This window comes from Urocitellus parryii, chromosome 12, assembly GCF_045843805.1.
Source record: "Urocitellus parryii isolate mUroPar1 chromosome 12, mUroPar1.hap1, whole genome shotgun sequence".
Classification (NCBI taxonomy): Eukaryota; Metazoa; Chordata; class Mammalia; order Rodentia; family Sciuridae; genus Urocitellus; species Urocitellus parryii.
This window is the reverse complement of record NC_135542.1, coordinates 892,090-911,205: the sequence shown is the minus strand read 5'-3', so window position 1 is coordinate 911,205 and position 19,116 is coordinate 892,090. Positions and strand designations below refer to the sequence as shown.

At 49.3% G+C, this 19,116-nt stretch overlaps 1 protein-coding gene across 1 annotated transcript; it reads right to left on the bottom strand.

Annotated features, from left to right (window-relative positions):
* Window positions 1-6,125: 6,125 nt before the first annotated feature.
* On the bottom strand, window positions 6,126-18,725 carry LOC144249820 (uncharacterized). The gene is made up of 11 exons (XM_077792025.1): window positions 18,545-18,725; window positions 16,866-17,059; window positions 16,428-16,633; window positions 15,240-15,354; window positions 13,690-13,805; window positions 13,293-13,523; window positions 12,099-12,213; window positions 9,705-9,802; window positions 9,422-9,538; window positions 8,333-8,447; window positions 6,126-6,396 (listed from the first exon to the last, which is right to left on the bottom strand). Exons 1-11 carry the CDS (start codon window positions 18,604-18,606, stop codon window positions 6,191-6,193), a joined length of 1,575 nt encoding a protein of 524 aa, XP_077648151.1. The 5' UTR covers window positions 18,607-18,725; the 3' UTR covers window positions 6,126-6,190.
* Between the last annotated feature and the right edge of the window lie 391 nt (window positions 18,726-19,116).

Below are 19,116 nucleotides of genomic sequence, written 5' to 3'. Positions count from 1 at the left end.
TTAAATTTTAAGTACAACAGAATGCCAAATGACTACTCATTCCAGTGAAGACGTGCTGCAAATAAGACTTAGAAAAGTGTCCTCAGAGAAGATTCTGTCATTCTGCATTTGCTTCTGAAAGTTGAAGCACACAGTTCTAATGAGCCCAGGAAGACAAGGTTGATACCCAGTTGAGTTGGCATATGATGTGCCAGAGCTCAGGACTTCAGGGCTGCTGTCAGGTGGTTCCCGGGCTCTTCTGGTCCTCACCTTCACTCAGTGTCTTTTTGTTGGTGATGTAGTTCAGCAATGGATTACTGGCCCAGAGACTTGTTCAGTATTGCTCAGCAGTAGCAAAACACTGTCACCAGTTGTAGGTAGCCAACTCCAGGTGAGAAACCTGAAAGATGTTAATGCTCATGGCTTCACACCAGCAACCTGCCCCTCAGTGATCATGCTCTCTAATTGTGTGGAAGCATTCTACGTCTAGCCAAACCACACGAGCTTTCAAAAGCAGCCCAATAACATTTAGAGGATTCACTCTCCAAAGCAAGCTTGCCAATGCCTGAGTGCCCACACACTCTATTGGCGCCAACGTCACCTCCTTTTAGAATGCACACATCCACCAAGATATCACTGCCTGTGGTGGTTGAGTGGCCTCTCCAATGGACAAGGTGGATGTGAATGTAACACATGAATGAATTAGCATTTACCAACAACTGGAAGAAACAAATTCACTCTCTATGATATGATGATGGAGCTCCTCTGTAATCTAGACCATCCACCTCTCCTGCATCCTCTCTGTTTTCCTCTGCCTCGATGGACCTCCAACTCAGCCCAGAAGGGTGTGTCCTTTCTAGTCAGAAGCCCTGTCATGGCTTCCAATTCTAGGCCCTGATTCCTGGTTAACACAGCCAGAGCTTGCTTTCAAGGTAGTCTCTTCAGATCCCTTCCCTACCCTAACCACAGTGTGGGCTCTGGCCCCACCCTTACTCTCTACACCACCATTCCACATTATGGTCTTCCTGTCCCTCTCTGTGACCCAGGACTGCCCATGACCGACCCCACCCAACAACAAGCTGTTGAACCAGGTGACATCAGGGGTAGAAATGACCAGAGATGGCTAACTTGAAGATTTCACAGATAGTTAATGAGACTTCCTGACCAGTCAAATGACATAAGAGGAAGTCAGTGAGTTCTAACCTCAAGGGCAAATCCTACAGTACAGTGGCTGTCAAATTCAGCTGCACACTGGAGCTACCTGGGAGCTGTATATAGTACTGACCGCTGGACCACCCACTGGCCCTGGGCTGATGGAATGTCTCTGGGCTAAGATGGGACACTGGGGTTTGTAAATTACCAGTTGAGTATAATATAAAGCAAACTTTGGAGACATTGCTTTTTTCCCCACATGAAGAACTGTGTGCATACACATGCAGAAGTACACGAATCTGCAGCATAAGGCTCCTTGAGATCCATAGATTAAAAGCACTGCAGTGACCAGCACCCTAGCTAGGAACACCACCAGCCCCCTGGAATCCTCCTATTTCCACCTTCCCAGGTGATCACAGCCCTGCCATCCAAGCATGGAGGAGTCCTCCCTGCTGAGAGACATCAATGTGGAGAATGGAGAGGCCTGGATGAGGCCCTATTGAAGGGAGGATGGGATCTGAGGAGTAGACCAGAGAGAGGAAAGATGGGAAAGGGAGGGAAGCTGGTGAGGGCAGGGCAGCAGCATCACTGGAAAAGAGGCCCCAGGAGGAAATGCTACAGACTCTCAGCTGAAGACCCCCATGCGGGCCTGAGGAGTTTTCAAGCACAGCCTTCCTTGCCTATGTGTGAGCTTCATGTTCAATAGACACTTTACAATTTTTTTTTTTTTTTGATTCCGAGAACCACTACCGTGCTGGACTTGGATGAGTTGAGTGGTAAATGACATGCAGGGACCCACATGCAACAAACAGGTTTACTGATGGCACAAAGGCTTCAAAGTGAAACTGTGTCTGCCAGTTATTACAAGTCATTGTGCAGCACTCTAGTTCAAACAGGGACAGCCACAAATTCCTCACTGGGAACACACTTTACTGCCACAAGTGGAAGCTGCTTGGATGAACTGCTTCACTTCTGAACTTCTAAGCTCTTCTATAAGAGAACCCTTGTAGCTCCGATCACCAACGTTAAAGAGGAAAGCTGCTCTTTGAAGAAAATCCATTTGCCAATGTTTCACTGAAATCAATGGTTCCCCCTTACTCAGAAAACAAACTGGAAATGCAGGAGCCTTCATGCAGGGAATCTGAATTTCCAATGGAACAGATGCTTCAGAGAGAAACTGAGAGTGCCGGCTCTGAGAAGCGGTTCCACTTCATGCAGCTTCAACCAGAAACAAACCTCAATATGCTTACAGAGAACAAGACCGTTCCTTCAATTGAAAGCTGCCTGCACAAAATGCTTCTGTTCTGCACTTCCAAGCTTTTCTCAGCCAGCATGTTCAGACGACGTTTACACCCAAAGGGCAAATTGTGCTACCCAGAGATCCCTTGGGACATCACCAATATTCACGTGGAACATTGGACGGTTGACAAGATTAATGGCCCAGAGTTTCATTGAAATATTTTTCTCAATTTTTTTTCTGAAAACTTACTGGAAATGAAGGTGCCCATGAGCAACAAACTCTGCTTTATACAAGACACAGAAACTTCTAAGTAACGCCCATGACTGCTGGCTCTCAGAAGGGGTTCCAATTCCTACTAGTTCAACCAAGCCCAAATCCCAATGTGCTCTCTAGGAACACTTTTACATCCTGCAATTGAAGCTGTTGCACACCTGCTTCTCTTCTGCACTTCACACTCTTCTCACCGAGCACATTCAGAGAGCAGTGCAGGCTCAATATCCGAAGTGTGTTAGCAGGAGAGCCCTTGTACCTCGGAGCACTTGCTCAGATAGGAAGCGATGGGACTGCTGGGTGGATCAATTCCTCAAAGATTCTTTGGAATCCATTCCTCAAGCAGATTCTGAAAACTATCTTGAAATTGCATGAGCCTGTCTGCAATGATCTGTGCTTTACTGAGTGCATAGATGGTTCCAAGTGAAACGGTGCCATCAGCTCTGACAAGAAGTTCTGCTTCCTGCATGTTCAACCAGGGGAAAACCGACACATGTTCACTGAGAACAAAGCTTCTTCGTGCACAAAATTTTTCTGTTTGCCCCCTACAAATGCATCTCAGGATGCACATTCAGAACACATTTCCTGCAAAATCATGACAAAGTATCATTGCAAAAGTCCATTCTGGTCTAGCATCACCAACATTAATTAGGAAATGAATTGCACAGGTTTCATTGTATTCCCTTGGTCTCCTTCTTCTAAAAACTCATTGAAACTGCAAGTGCCTGACAGCAACCAACTTACCATTGACCAAGAGCACAGTTGTTTCCAATGGAAACTGTGCCTACTAGCTCTCAGAAGCCATTGGATTTAAGGCTACTTCAGCCAGGTACAAAGCTCAATGGGCACGATGAGAAAAATGTCATTTCCTAATATGGAAGCTGCTTGCCAAAATTCTTCTGTGCTGTACTTCCAAAATATTCTCAGGAAGCACACTCAGAGCACAGTTTCAGCCCATATGCAAAGAGTCCTAGCAAGAGAGCCCTAGGACCTAGGTTCAGCAACTGGAGGAGAACTGTGGGCCCACTGGGAAGAGCAATTCCACAAGGTGGATTGAAATCCATTGCTCAATTGTTTGTCACAGAATTCACTTGAAATCCAAGTGCCTGCCTGCATTGAACTCGCACTGACCAATTGTACAGACGCTTCAGAGGGAAACTGCCACCTCTGAGAAGCGGTGTTTCTTCATGCCAGTTTAAGTAGTGACAAACCCCAATGTGCTCACTGGGAACAAAATGAGCTCCTGAATGTTGAAGCTGCTGAGAGACTGCTTTACTTTTGCACTCCCAAACTACTCTCAGCAAGCACATTCAGAGCCGAGGTCAGGCCCAAAATACAATGTTGGCTGACAAGAGAAGCCTTGCACCCAGGATCACCAATTTTGAGAAGGCAATGAGGACTGCTGAAAAGATCAATTCCACAAAATTCCACGGAAACCCACTCATCAGACCTTTCTGAAAACACTGGAAATGCAGGTTTCATGGAAGGCACTCTGTGTGACAGATGGCAAAGTTTGCCAAATGCAAACATGCCTACCAGCTCTGAGAAGCCGTTCTCATTCACACTGCTTCAACCAGGGAAAATCCCCATGTGCTCACTGAGAACAAGTTAGCTTGTGCCACTTGAAGCTGCTTCCACAAACAGCTTCACTTCTGCACTTCTAAGCTGTCCTCCTCAAGCCCTTTCAGAGCACAGTTCAGGCATGAAACACAAAGGGTGCCAGAAAGAGATCTCTTGATCTAGCATCACCAACTTTCAGGGGAAAAGAGGACCAGCTGAGAAGATCAGTTCTCCAGAGTCTCACTGACATCCATTTGTCACACTTGTTTACAACATTCACTTGAAGTGCAGGTGCCCACGTGAGTGAACTGTTTTTGATCAATGGCACAGAGGCTTCAATCTGAAAGCATGCCTGTCACCTGTAAGAAGCAGTTTTGCTTTCTTCTAGGTCACACAGAAAAAAACAGCATGAGCCCACTTACAAGAAAGTTAATCAACAAAGCAAATTGAAACTGCTTGCAGCAAATGGCTTCCATTCTCCCACTCCCCAGCTATTTTCAGCAATCACATCCAGAGTCCAATTCCAGCCCAATATAAAATGTGTGCTCCCAAGGAAGTCTATAATTGACATCACCCAACTTGGGGAGGCAAGGGGAATGCTGAGAAGATCAGTTCTTCAAAACTCCTACTTTTTCAGAAAACTCATTGAAAGGCAGGGCCCCACTTGCAGCCATTAGTGGTTGAATGATGGCACAGAGGCTTCAATGTGAAACCATGAATGTCAATCATTACAAGTGCTTCTGACACTCTAGTTCAACCAGGGACAGCCCAAAGTGCTCAACAAGAACAAACTTTGTTCCTGCAAGTGGAAGCAGCTTGCATGAACTGCTTCAGTCAGGAAATTCCAAGCTCTTCTCAGCAAGCACATCCAGAGCACAGTTCTGGCCCAATAGAAAAAGGGTCCTAGCAAGAGGGTCCAACACCTACGATCACCTTCATAAGGTAGCTTCCCATCTTCTGTGTGGAAGTGGATTTCTCCTTGGCATTTATGCTGTGGAGGAGACCACTAGGAGCTCAGCTTCATGCAGGACCATCTGACCTGGACTTTTTGCAAGCCCAATGAAGCCCTCACACAAGATCAAATGCTACAGGACTTTGCAGAATAGTCCAGGCAACAGTAGACATTCATTCATTGTCTAGAGTCTACAGATTCCTAGATGCATGGCATTCATTATCATCAAATGCACAATTTTGATCAAAAATCATATATATATATATATATATATATATATCTTTTCAATCTGAATCAAAAAAATCAGAAATATCCCCAAATCCAAAGAGTGGATCCCCATTGTGATGCTACCAGTGGAAAATTCCACAGCTGACCTCAAGGGATGGTTCACAGTCAAAACACAGCTCCATGAAAAATATTACATGACATGACCTTCTGGTTATGTGGAAAGTGGCATGTGAAGTACACATGCATGTGTTCTTCAGACATGGGATTCATTTGCAAGACACCTTATGCAATTGAAAATACTCCAAAATGGGAGAAATCAGAACCATGTCTCCAAAGTATTTCAGAAGAGACCAACTCCATCTGTGTATCTCTCAGTGAGTATGTGTGCTCTAGTGTGTGTGTGTGTGCTTTAGTGTGTGTTTGTGTGTGTGTGTGCTCTAGTGTGTGTTTGTGTCTTTGTGTTTGTACCATGATAGCTGATACTTCATTTCCCCCATTGGAAAACTGACTCAGATAATGCCATTTGCCAAACTCCTAAAAACCAAACTTCTTGCTGATACAAGGAAACATTCCTTCCTGTTGGTTTGGATGTGTCCTTTAGGAATCACTGCTACATTTAGTATACTCAAATCATCACAGTAGATCAGGTAACAAAAACATATATATTTTAAAATAATAATTTATTAATGGAAACAACAAATACAGGATAGAGTAACAACTGTGTTACTAAACAAGGTCAAGGACAATGGCAAACTATAGATTCAAACTTTGAAGCAAATAGTAATCAATGTAAATATTCCTGGGCTGCCTCAGCCCCGCCCAGGCACACAGCAGCAGAATGGTTTTGCAAGCATCCTCAGGAGGGCTGCAGCCTTCTTTGCAGGACGAGAGGGAGGTTGAGGCTCGATCCACCCATCATTCTTTTGGGAGAGGCTCCTTTTCCTCAGCACAAAGTTGGATTCTGTGTGAGGGTTCTTTGCATAAAATATGTTGGCCTGCGCTGGAATCCTCAGCTCTGGGGAGAGAGGGGTGTACAAAATAAGGTGGCTCAGGTGATCCCTAGGTGTCCTAGGGTGATCCCTAGGACACCCCAACATCTGAGAGCCTGTGCCAGAAAAGGCCAGAGCCACACACCTGAGAGCTCTCCAATTCAACATCAATAAGACCACCTCCACAGTCCTCCCTGAGAAAGAACTAGGCAGAGCACTTCAACAGACCTAATGTCTGTTCCTACCAAAGGCTTTGGACTCCAGAACATCTCAGGTCCTCTTGCATCTGCCAAAGCACACCACTAGATTTACACCTGAAATCTCCCACAAAAGGCTCCTGTGCCGAAGATTCAGTCCCCACATGAGCCATCTTCATAGGTGGGTTTGGAGGGAAGCATTGGATGGTGAGTGCTCTGATGTCATCATGAAATTCTCATTCAAGATGAATACTCTACTGGGAGGTGGGAGGGACTGGAAGAAAGGTTGAGCATGGTTGGAGGAAGACCTAAACAGGGTTGCACCCTGGGCAACAGTACCTTGTTCCTGTTGGCTCCACTGAATCCTCATTCTCCAAGTAGAGGTCCTCCTTCTCCTCTCCATCTTTCTCTCTCTCCCTCTCTGCCAGCCTCGTTCTCTCTCTCCCAGTCTATGCCTTTGTGGCAAGGGCTGAGGAGCTCTCCATTGCCACACACTAGAGCTTTATGGACAGCCTCAGTGCACAACCAAAGAGAAAGTTGTGAAACCCAAAGAAAAGGCCTAGGATTCCTCCTCTGAGTTATTTTCCTCAAGTATGGCCACAGTGAGGACAGGCTGACCAGCACGGATACCACATTAGAGCCATGCTTCTGCATTGCTGGAGCCCACCTCCATGTGGACCAGGCTTCTGAGAATGGAGGCCACATCCCAAATGCTACCCTATTGAGAACAATGGTTCCAAAGACCAGCAAAGGGACTGCTTCCCTCCAACATGGTGTATGGTCCAGTGGTGCCATGACCCCAAGTGGGGGAATACAACAGCCCGCTTCTCCTTCCTCTGAACATGTGTTTCCTGTCGCCCTCCTCTAACCTAGAGCCTGTTCTCCATCCCTTCTGGGTTGGATGTGGAGATCTCTGCTATGAATTTTAAGGCTACCAAGGCCCCAGACAGACTTCCTCTTCCATAGATTCTACTAACCTAACAGTAGGTTAAGATAGGAGACAAGTGTTCCTAGAACTCATAGGGATGGTGGTCTTCAGCATACATAGGCTGGGATAATGGCTGCTGAGGTGTTTGGCTCACAAAAACCAACCAACCAACCAACCAACCAACGAAAAAGCACTGGCATTATTATCAGATGAGCTCTGTGGCTACGTGCTCAGGAAGCCCTCATCTGACTTTAGTTAGGGGTCATAACCTGGCTATTGTGATCACTCCTTGGCAAGTGGACTCAGGTACAGAAGACCATGGAATTTATGCAAAGACAGATGATTCAAGCTGTCTCCCAGGCTGTGTTTTCTTCCCAATTACATCCTGTTACTGCTTGCTAGAATCCTGGCAATGCTCTGCCAAAGCAGTGGTTTTCTGGTCACACAGAAGGCTTTCAATCCTACTGCTTCAGTCCACAAAATGCCAGTTCCCTCTTTAGCCCATGCTTTCCCATGTTCCTCTGAAACCAGTCCTATCCCAGACCATGAAAGCATACTGCTCCTGGAAAGAGGCTTTCCTCCTCACTCCTCAAAGATGTCAGCTTTGGATGCCTGTTCATGTCCAGGGGAGGCACCTGGTGGGGAGCCACACTAGCCACTGGGGTATACCATTGGACCTCGAGACCTTCCACCAGCAGAAGTGCAGTTGGCTTTGTGCACGAACCCAACACACCTGTTGGAGTGTTCTTGGGGGTCAGAGACTACTCTTTGGTGCTAAGAGTTGACCTGAGTCCACATCCTGACCCTTGCTCTCTGTCATCTGACTGTCCCACTTACTCTGACGGTGAGAGATGATTTGGCCCAGCTCATAATCCTCTGGATTCTCCTCAGTAAGGAAGTGTAGCTCGAGGGCCCTGCGGATGACGACAGGAGCCCTATCGTGGCAGGTCACCTGGAGCAGCATGGGAGACAGGCCTTCAGGAAATGGCCCTTGAAGTGACTACTCAAGGACAGTGGGCAGGGGCATTCTGGAGACACATCCACTCTAAATACAAGGGCAACATCCATGACCCTACTACCTGAGGCTGACCTCCTGCTCATCGCGTGGGCTCTTCCCATAGGCTACTAGCCCAATCCTTGTGCATAGGACTTCCTGGACCTGCCATTGCTCTTTGTGGAGCTGCACTCCTCTCGAAGTGAAAGGACCCCACTACCTGCATACAGATGCAATCTCATCCCACAAGTTGGGAGGAATGGGACAATAGCCTCCAAGATCCCAGGTCTGCCCGAGGATGCAGGCGGCATTGGGAATGGCCTAGGCACAAAACCTAGAGGCTTTGGTCTGGATTGCCAGGGCCCAAATCAGACCCATGAACATGACCACACACAGGAGTGACAAAAGATAGCCACGAGAGCTCCTGGCCTCCAGAGGCTCAGTGCTGGCTGGGGTGTAGGAGGGCACCTCATCCGGCAAGGGTGGTCATTGGGTTATCTGGACATTTAGTGTGCTTGCTCCACATCCATATCAACTCTGCAGAGAGACCCTCTCAGCTACTTGTTTGAGGAACATGCAGAACCTCACACTGCTGTCCTCCTCCATAGACGTCAGCATCCCATACAAGGGAACCTGCAACCTAGGTCTTATCCTATTCTCATCTGTCACCCATACCTGCCCCTGCCCTTCTGGACTGCATGCTGCCACCTGACACACAGACTCCCTCAGACATTGCAGTGGACAAGCTGCTGCTCTCCCTCATCTCAGCTCCAGCCCTTCACACTGACCTCTCCCTTCTTGATTCCCATCTATCCTCCTGATCATCCACAAGCTCCAAATTCTAGAGGGCATGAGTAGTCCATGGTATTGGACCAGTGTCTGCTCCCCACCCAGGTGTAAGCACCAGGGGATACCCCTGCTCCCAGGCTTACCAGGACCTTCTTGGCCATCTTTGGACTTTGTGTTTCTAAGTGGACATGAATTAAGCAGGTGTCTCCCACCTCCTTGTGGGAAAGCGGCCTGGAGGACTTGCAGGTTGATTCTGAAAACTGTGGGAGATGGAACATCAGCAAACCCAGAAACAGAAAGCCACCCCAGCCTGTCAGGTGGCTCTATGGGCTTCTAGCACATATGTCCAGGTGCTGAGGCTTCTTATTTCCTCAGGTGGGAGTGGAATGGCAGCACAAGTACAGCTTGAATAAGGTAGGTGTTTACCTCCTTTCCCTTGACCTCGGGGCGTTTCCTCACGATGAAATATTTTATTTGCGGATTCATGGACAGAAACATGAGTGAATGGTCAGAGACCTTGATTTCTGCAGAGCGAAGTGGAGAGAATTGTTAGGTGGCATTCAAGGATTATATCACAAAACACCCACAACCACTGAGAGTCTCCAACAGGGCGAGCCTGCACCAGAATTGAGAGCCCTCCTATCCAGCTACAGTGCCACTAAAGACTCCCTCTTTCCTGGAGAACATGATGTACAGGATTCTAAACCAAAAGAACACCTGGCAATGGAAACAGCACCTTGGGCCCCAGAACTTCTCAGTGCAGGTTGGATCTGCCAAAGTGACACTACTAGGCTCTGCATCAGGATTGGCAAAAGCTCCTGTGCTTAGGCCTTTCTCCCCAGGGCAGCCATGCTCACACATGGGCATTCAGGGAAGCGTTGGATGGTGGGTGAATTCATCCCCTTGCCCTGGATGAATCCACTCATGGATGAATACGCAGAGGGGAGGTGGTATCCATCAGAGGTGTGTTGGGCATGGACATGGGAGGACTTCAGCAGGGTGGTGCCCTGGAGAACTCTATTGTTTTCTAGGTTCGCTCTCCTTCTCCTTGTTTCTCATCATGAGCTGTCTGCTTGGTACTTGTATTCTGGTTCTTGTTCTACTTCTGGCTCTTCTTTCTGTCCTGCATCTTCCTGTAGTTCTTTCTGGGTCTTTTTCTTGTTCTTACATGATTCCTTCTTGTTCTTCTTCTTGTGTATCTCCCTCCACCCTTCCTTCTATTTCACCTCCTGCTTTTTCTTCTTATTCCTCCTGCTCTTCATCGTGTGATCCTCTCCCCACTCAGGAGTGTCTCTTTCTCCTCCTCCTCCTTCTCCTTCTTTCTCTGGCAATGGTGGGGCATCCTGAGGAGTTCAAATCTATCACACTCTTCTGCCCAGATGCAGCCTCTGTTCAATAGTCCAAGATGAAATCAGTTCTCAATCAATGGCCAGGAGTGAAACCAAGACCAAAGACAAGTGACTTCCTTTCTTTGTCATTGTCACAGTCAGGAAAGCCTTCCTAACAGACACCACATTCTGGATAGGCTTCTACCTGTGGTAGTCAGCACCTCATCTGGACCAGGATTGCTAAAATAGATTCCACCTCCATAAAGCTTCCCCAATGAAAACAAGGTTTCCAAAATCTAGGAGAGGGCCAGCATCACTGCCACCCTCCTGCCATAAGGCATAGATGCCATCACACCTAGTGGGGTCCAGGCCCCCAGTAGTCCTCCCTTTTGATGTCTGTTACACACAAACCTCCCCTGGTCTGGAGCCTGCTCTCAACTGATGCTTGGGTTGAAAGTCTGTTTCTGAAATCACCTTCGTAGATTCTCAGTTTGGCAATTCCTTATTGACTGGCTTATTTTCTTTACCAGGGATAAAACCAGAGGCACTTAAGCACTGAGACCATTAACAGGCCTTTTTACTTGGGTACAGGGTCTCTCTAAGTTTCTGAGGCTGTTTGGAAATCCCCATCCTCCTGCGCTGCCTCCCAAGTCCCTGAGATTCGAAGACACTTCCCCTTGCCCAGCTCCTTGCACCTCAGTCTTCCTCATGTGTGAGACAGAGCCAACCCAAATGAGGCGGTGTGTGAAAATGGGAAAACTCACTTACATGCCCGACAGATGGTGGGTTCTATTGTGGACAGGCTGGGATGGTGGAGGCTAGGAGTGTCAGGCTCACAAGAAAGGAAAGAGCACTGGCATTGTGGACAGCTAAGCATTGTGGCCTCTGTTCTTCAGATGCCCTTCTTTGTTGCTGGAAGGAATAATAACCTGGCCATTCTGATATCTTCAGGAGATGGGCACCCAGGCACAGAGGACTTGGAATTGTTCCCAAAAGAACCCAAACAGGCTGTCCCCTGGCCTTGACTTCCTCTTCACTGAGTCCTGTTCCCAGTTCCTGCAATCCTGACATTCTTGAGTAGGCAGGACTTCTCATATGCTGGCCATGGATTAGGACCTGTGCTGCTTCTGTCCATAGCAATGCTGATCCAATCAGGACCCATGTTCTCCTACTCTTCATTTGAAGGCATCCTTTTCAGTGAGCCATAAACCAAACTGATTATGGATTGAGCCTCTCTCTGCCTTGCCCTCATCGATATTAGCTTTGCATTGCCAGACCAGGTCCAGGGGAGAACACATTTACGGAGGTCCAGCAGCCCCCTGGGGCCTCATTGAGCACCTCCACATTGGACATGCCCACCACTGCACTTGGTTTACTGCACCAGGCCCAGCACACTTTGGTATTTTGGGGCCAAGGCCCACTTTCTCTTGGCTGTGAGTTACCCTGAGCCCACTGTGGATCATTTCCCCCACTGTCTGATTGTCCTACTTACTCTCATTCTCAGACATCATTCTCAGCAGCTCAAAGTTGTTCACATCCTCATGCTGCAACAAATTTTGGTCCAAGGCCCTGCGGATGAGGCTTGTCACCGTATCCACACAGGTCACCTGGATCAGGGTGGGACAAATGTCATCAGAGAATGGCTTTTAGAGGAGCTACCCAGAAGACTGTGGTCATTCAGGAGAAATCTCAGCTACATATACAAGGGCACAATCTTGTTATCCTGCTACCTGAGTGTGGCCTCCATATACCCCCTGGGTTCTTGCAATGTGCTACTAGAACAATCCTGGTACAAATATCTGCCTGTACCTGCCATCTCCCCTCCCCCTGGGGAGCCACATTCCACTCAGATCAAAGGACCAAACTGCCTATGCACAGACACACTCTCATCTCACTGAGATGACAGCAATGGGCCAGGGATCTGCACACCAAGTGTGATCTGGGATGCAGGCTGCCTTTGTGGGTGGAAGAGGCAGATGCACTGAAAATTTTGGTCCTGACTGCCACTACACAAAACAGACTCAGATACAAGAGTGTGCACTTGGGTGCTTCATGATAGCCTTGAGAGGCCCTGGCCTCTGGAAGCTCGGTGCGGGTCTGGTTGTAATGATGTACTTGACTCAGCACTGGCAGTCACTGAACATGTCTCCTCTGCAGCTGGACACCTGCAGCATTAGCGTGTCTACTGCACATCCATAGAAATTCTGCCAAGAACCCCTTTAGCTCCCTATTCACATACATGCAAAGGCTGACATTCCGAAGCTTTGGCATGACCCCCCAGGTGATCGCGACCCCAAATTCCTACACCTAGTCATGCTAAGGAGGTTCTCTTCCCTGCCACCAGGAACACATCCCCTCCTACATGTGTTACAAGTCACTGCCATCTCCTCTGCTCCAACCTCACTCATTGAGAATACCAAGTTCTAGGCACTGCAGCCTGCACCCTGGACATATCTCTGCCTTCATCTGTCCACAGCACTTCCGTCTGCACTTCTGGCCTGCAAAACCCACAGTACACAGGCCCAATCACCGCTGGAGCTGGGCATGCTGATGCTATCCCTCCTCAGGTCAAGCCCTTAAGACGGACCTCTCTCTTCTTCATTTCCCACCACAGCCCCAGGGTTGGCTGTGTCTCCTGCCTTCCACTGTGTGGACACCCAGGAGGCAGCCCTGCTGTCGGGCTTACCAGGATGCGCTTTGTCTCCCTCAGGCTCTGTCCCTCTAGGAGGATGTGAACAAAGCGGCTGTCTTCCACCTGCTCGCTGGAGTGAAGCAGTGAGGAGCTGCTACTGGTGACTTTTCTCATGCAGCACTCATTGCTTTGGGTGGCCTGGGGCAATGATCCTGCAGCCACTGCAGAGCTGCTGCTCACAGCTGCTGGGGTCCTGGATGCCACTGCCACAGAAGGCTCCAAGAACTGTGGGGGATGACAACATCAGCAAAGCCCAGCAACTGCACCCCACCCAGCCTGGCAGTTGGCTCTGTGAGCATTCTACAACATCCATCCAGAACCTGAGGTTCTTGTCCCCTTGGAGGATGTGGAGTGGCATCAGGAGTAAAGACTGAATAAGGTGGCTGTTTACCTCCTTTGGCTTGACCTTCAACGACTTGCTGGCAGCTGTTTCCTGAAGAAGAAAGTTATAATCCACTCCTCCATCCAGGGCGTAATATACTTTCCCATCAGCAGGGATCCTCAGCTCTGGAGAGGCAGGGGCAGAGGTGTGGTAGGTGACACTCAAGGAATACACTACCCAACATCCCCCACAACTGAGAGCCTCTGCCAGCTCAGGTCTCACACACAGACCTGAGAGCCCCCGAATCCAGCTACTGTTCCACCAAAGACTCCCCACTGATTCCTCCCTGAGGACCCTCTATGCACAGGAGGTCCACTACAGGAACACCTTTCAAGGAAATAGCCCCTTGTACCCCAGAACCTCTTAGTTCACGTTGGACCCACCAAAGAGAAACAGCTAGACTTTGTATCTGGATTGGTCCCCAAGGACTCATGTGTTGAAGGTTTTCTCCCCACTGCAGCAATGATCACAGGTGGGGTTGGGGGAAGCACTTGATGGTGGGTGTCTCGACCTTGCCAGTGGATTCATCCACTCATACAGGGCTACACTAATTGGAGGGGTATGGTTTGGAGGTGTGTTGAGCGTGGATGGAGGATGTCCACAGCAGGGCTGTGCCATCCAGAGCAATATATTTCTCTTGAGTTCCCCACTTCTGCATTTCCTGCTCATGAGTATAATTCTCATTCACATTTTTAATCGATTTATTGTTATACTTCTTGTTCAGCTTGTGTTTCTCCTTCTTGTTCTTGTTCTTCTTCATCTTCTTCTCATGCTTCTTCTTATAGTCATCTTGACCTTCTTATTCACTGTCTCCTCCTTCAACTTATTTTCATTTTTCTTCTCCTCCTCCTCGTCCTCCTCCTCCTTTTCCTCCTTCTTCTCCTCCTCCTCCTCTCTTTCTTTCTTTCTTTCTTTCTCTCTCTTTCTTTCTCTCTCTCTTTCTTTCTCTCTTTCTCTCTCTCTCCTCTCTCTCTCTCTCTCCTCTCTCTCTCTCTCTCTCTCTCTCTCTCTCTCTCTCTCTCTCTCTCTCTCTCTCTCTCTCTCTCTCTCTCTCTCTCTCTCTCTCTCTCTCTCTCCAAGAACAGTTTACAAGCTGTGAAGGGTTCTAGTCTACCACACTCTTCTCTCTAGAAATGGCCTCTGGTCCTAAATGGACTCAGTTTGCAGTGAATAGAAAGATTGGAAGCCAGAAATGATTCTTCATTGAACTGCTTTTCTCATGTACTCATCTAGGTCAGGAAAGGCTGCCAAAGTAGGCACCCTGTGGTTGTCTGTCTTCTTTGACACAAGACAAAGAAGCCTCTCTTCTTGGTCCCTTGTGGATAATAGCTTTGCAATGCCTCCTCAGGCCAAGGAAAGAACACATGATAGGCAGGTCCACAGCCCCTGGGGAACATGAAGAACCTGCAGATTTATGCCCCATCATTACACTTTGTTTTGTGCACAAGTCCCACCATACTCTTCCTGGGCATTGGGTCAATGCACATTGTGTTTTGGCTCCCAGTTATCGTGAGCCCACTGTGACTCACTGCTCCCTACCCTCTGATGGTTCCACTTACTCTGATGGTTCGAGACAATTTGCAGAAGCTCGTAGTTTTCTGGATCCTCCTGCTGGAGCAAGTATGCATCTAAGGCCCTGCGGATGATGATTGGAGTCGTGTCCTGGCAGGTCACCTGAGCAGGGTTGGAGAAAGCTCATCAGAGAGGGAATTTGGGAGTAGCTACCCAGAGGACAGTGCTCAAGGACAATCAGAGACAAGAGAGCTCTCAACACAAGGGCACCTTCTTGTTACCCTGCTACCTGAGGCCTTCATGTGATCATGTGGGGTCTTCCTATGAGCCTCTAGTCCAATCTTGGTACAAGAGTTTGCTTCAACCTGCTATGCCCTACAGGGACAAGGGAATAAGGACCAAAAGGCTCTGTACAGACACACTCTAGTCCCATCAAGATGGGAGGAATGGTCCAGTGGACTTCCATATCCCTGCTCTGGTCTGGGATGCAGCTGCATTTTTGTGTGGACCAGGTACAAACCCTAGGTGCTTTGGTCCTGACAGCCAGGCACAACACACACTAGGACTCTTTAATGATAGGCATGGAAGTTGCTGGGCTCGAGAGTGTCAGTGCTTGCTGGGGAGTCAGGAGGTTCGGACCCAGCAGGTGCAGTGGTTCAACATGGCTCCCCTGGAGTTGGTCACCAGAGTCTCATGATGGATACTCCACACTCAGGAAAATTCTACAGAGAGAGCCGCTGAATCTCTATTCACATACATGCAAACTAGGACACTAATGGGCCCCTCCAAGGCCCCCAGTTGTCTGTGACCCACACTTACCCACCCTAATCATTCTACAATGGCTCCCTTCCCTTCAACCAGCAATATATCCCCCCTCCCACACACAAGAAAATGACTGCCAACTCCTCTGCTTCAACCTCCATGGTTCAATATATTCCTCCTCAATACCAAAATCAGTAGAGGATGGCCTGTACCCTCGATATTTCTCTGACCTCCTCTGAACCCAGCACTCACTCCTGCACTTCTGACCTGCACACCCCAAAACACGCAGGCCCACTCGCACCCAGACCTGGCATGCTGCTGCTCTCCCGCCTCTCTCTTCCTCACTTTCTGTTCTCCTTCCTGACCTTCCAGAAGCTCCAGTTCAAGAAGACAGGCCTAATCCAAGGTGTTTGCTGTGGACTCGGTCTTCCCCAGTGTGGGCTCCCAGGAGACTCCCCTGCTCGAAGACTCACCAGGATGCTCTTATACTGTGTTGTCCTTTCGTTTTCCAGGTAGACGTGAATGAGGCACCTGCCTCTCACCCGCCTGTTGTACTGGGGCCGTGGGGAGTACCGAGTGGAGACCCCTGATGTCCTGGACTCCAGCTCTGCCCCTTCCCAGGGAGAAGGCTCTGCCTCTGGGGTTGGCCTAGGAGCCGTGACAGGAACTGAGCTTGTAGCTAGAGGAGAAAAGATGCCAACATGACTGCCTTGCCCTGACCTTCACACAGACAATACCCCTGCTGCCAGGAAGAACTCAGGCCCTTAGCCCACACAGGACCTCTTTGCAGACTGGGGTCATTTCCTGAATGGACAAAGGCTTATCCTAATTTCCAGCCCAACACCAGGCATACAGACTCCCTGCAGTGGGACAGCAGTCGGACCTTTCCTCATATACCCTTAGGTACTCACCACAGTCCGCCTGGCTCTCAGGCTCTGCCTGGCTTGATATGCCATCTTCAGTTGGGGCCAGGAGGTGGTGTGCTTGGTGCTCCAGGAAGAGATACATGTAAGGGAGCAGCAGCTGCAGACTCAGAGAGCCTGGAGGCTGATGGGAAGCCTCGGAGTAGAAGTTCACCCAGGTCCCCAGGAAAGAAGGTGAGGCACTGTGGGGAGGCAGGTGTGGAGTCAGCAAAACCCTGGCCTTGCCTTCGCCACAGCCTCCAAAGCAAACCTCTGACCCTACACTCCTGAACCTTCCCTGGTTCTGAACACACCAGTCCACCTCAGACAAGACACAGTGGCTGTACAGGCAGGGACAGGACAGGTCGCCACAGGCAAAGAACCTTCAACGAAGGAATGCTAGATCCATGGTTTGACAAGCTCTCCCCTCCTCTGGGCAGGCCTGACACTCTTCTTCCCCTTGGCTACGTGCTCTCCAACCTGGAATGCACCTTCCAGGAGTGTCTGTCCTCCTGCCCACTCTTCTCAGGGCTCAAGAGACACCTCCTCCCCTGGCATGGGCTGCAATGCTACCTCATTCTCTGTGAGCTCTCACTGAGTTCCCCTGAGTAGCTGTGGACCTCTCTTTTCCCATGAGTGCAGACCACTTCTCTGTGGCCCTGGGGGAGGACAGCGAGGTGTAGTGTGGGGGGATCCATTATCCCAGGGCCTTCCCCAGAGGACCACGACTACCTACAACCCCCTGCCTTACCCCTCCTACTGCTGAAGCCCCACAGCTTACACTGCAGGCAGAAAACTGAATTGGGGAGAGCAGTCTTTCCTCAGCCTTCCCAAGTCAAATCACCTTGCAGGTCCCTATTCTGGAAACAGGAGCCCACCCCTCTTGACCCCAAGCCCATTTCATGTTGAAGTTGGTCCAGGGGTCCACCATAGTCACTGAAGAGGACAACGTGCAGTTATGCCTCATGGAGTCAGGGATGCAGTCACATGTAGGATATGTACTCATGGCACCTGCGGTTTCAGGCTGACCCCCATGAAAAGGGACACAATGGCAGTCATTTGCACCCCATTTTTCACTGAATTATGAAACGTGACTGGAAACGTGTCTTCACACAGTGGGTGCTTTCTCCATGTTCACCAGTGAATGAGCCCAAACTGCTGATTCCCACATATCTCTGGGTGTGGGAGCTGCCATGTCTAAAGCCCCTGTCCAGCTATGTCCCAGCTAGGACGCTCTGTCCCAGTATGGAAACTAACATGTCTTTATTAACCCAAAAGTGCTTTTCCCAAGGCCCGAGTTTTGAGACGCCTCTGGCACAGATCTACGTTCTTCACGAAGCCAACATCACACCAGAAAGACCACCTGGCCTTGCTGAGTCCACCTGGGAATGAGCTCAGCGCACACCATTGAGCTGTGGTGCCCAGTGTGTGGGGACTGCTCCACGGACCTCTGTGGATCAGCTGGAGTCAGAATGGTTTCTCTGCCTGAGAGGGGAAGTTCACTCCCCTTGCAAGGCTGTGGCAGGCACCTCCAGGACCCGTCCCATTCGGGGCTGACATTCCACTGTGAGTGTGGTCCTCTATCTCATTAGGTATCACAAACCTTTCTGTCCCTGAGAGGTACATGGAAGCCCCAAGACCCAGGCATGAGGGGGCTACACACTTGGGTTTGGTGGTCTGGTGCTTACCTTGGGAACAGCAGCTCCAGCACCTGCTGGGTGGGGATGGAATCCAAGGAGATTAACCCCATGTTGCTGCTGAAATGTAGGTTCCTCCCACCAATGTCAGGCAGGAGCTCATTTCTAAGCTGGTCCTGCCTGTAAGGTTCAAGGCTCTGTACCCTGAAGGGCTCCTCCGTGTTCTGATCATTTTCACCCTGGGTTGGGACCAAGAATGGTGGGTTCAAAATGGAAATGGTGACAAACAGAAAAATGACTTGTGCCAATACACTAGAGTCAAAGCACAATGGGACAGTTCCCATCAGTACAAGTACAAACACACACACACACACACACACACACACACACACACACAGTCAGAAAAGGAGTCCTGGGCCATTCATCAGGGATCAGTCTAGAGGGCCTGCTGGGCTCACCTGCCCTGTGCTACTCACTGTTACTCTTGAGCTCCTCTGCGACAATCGCCAGAGGCTCTGGCGTCTAAGATGAAGCCTCATCCAGTGTATCCACAAAAGGGCTATTTGGCCCCCCTGAGATTCCTGGGAGCCTGAGGCTCGGCATTGTTTGCAACCACAGGAGAA

Bases quoted from the DNA above. Each gene is read 5' to 3' on its own strand.
- LOC144249820 (XM_077792025.1), bottom strand. From the start codon at position 18,606: ATGGGGTTAATCTCCTTGGATTCCATCCCCACCCAGCAGGTGCTGGAG. The intron at 16,634-16,865 runs GTGAGTACCTAA...TTTCTCCTCTAG, and splicing joins TGAGAGCCAGGCGGACTGTG to CTACAAGCTCAGTTCCTGTC. The intron at 6,397-8,332 runs GTAAGTGGGACA...CTCTCTCCCCAG, and splicing joins AATCATCTCTCACCGTCAGA to AGCTGAGGATTCCAGCGCAG.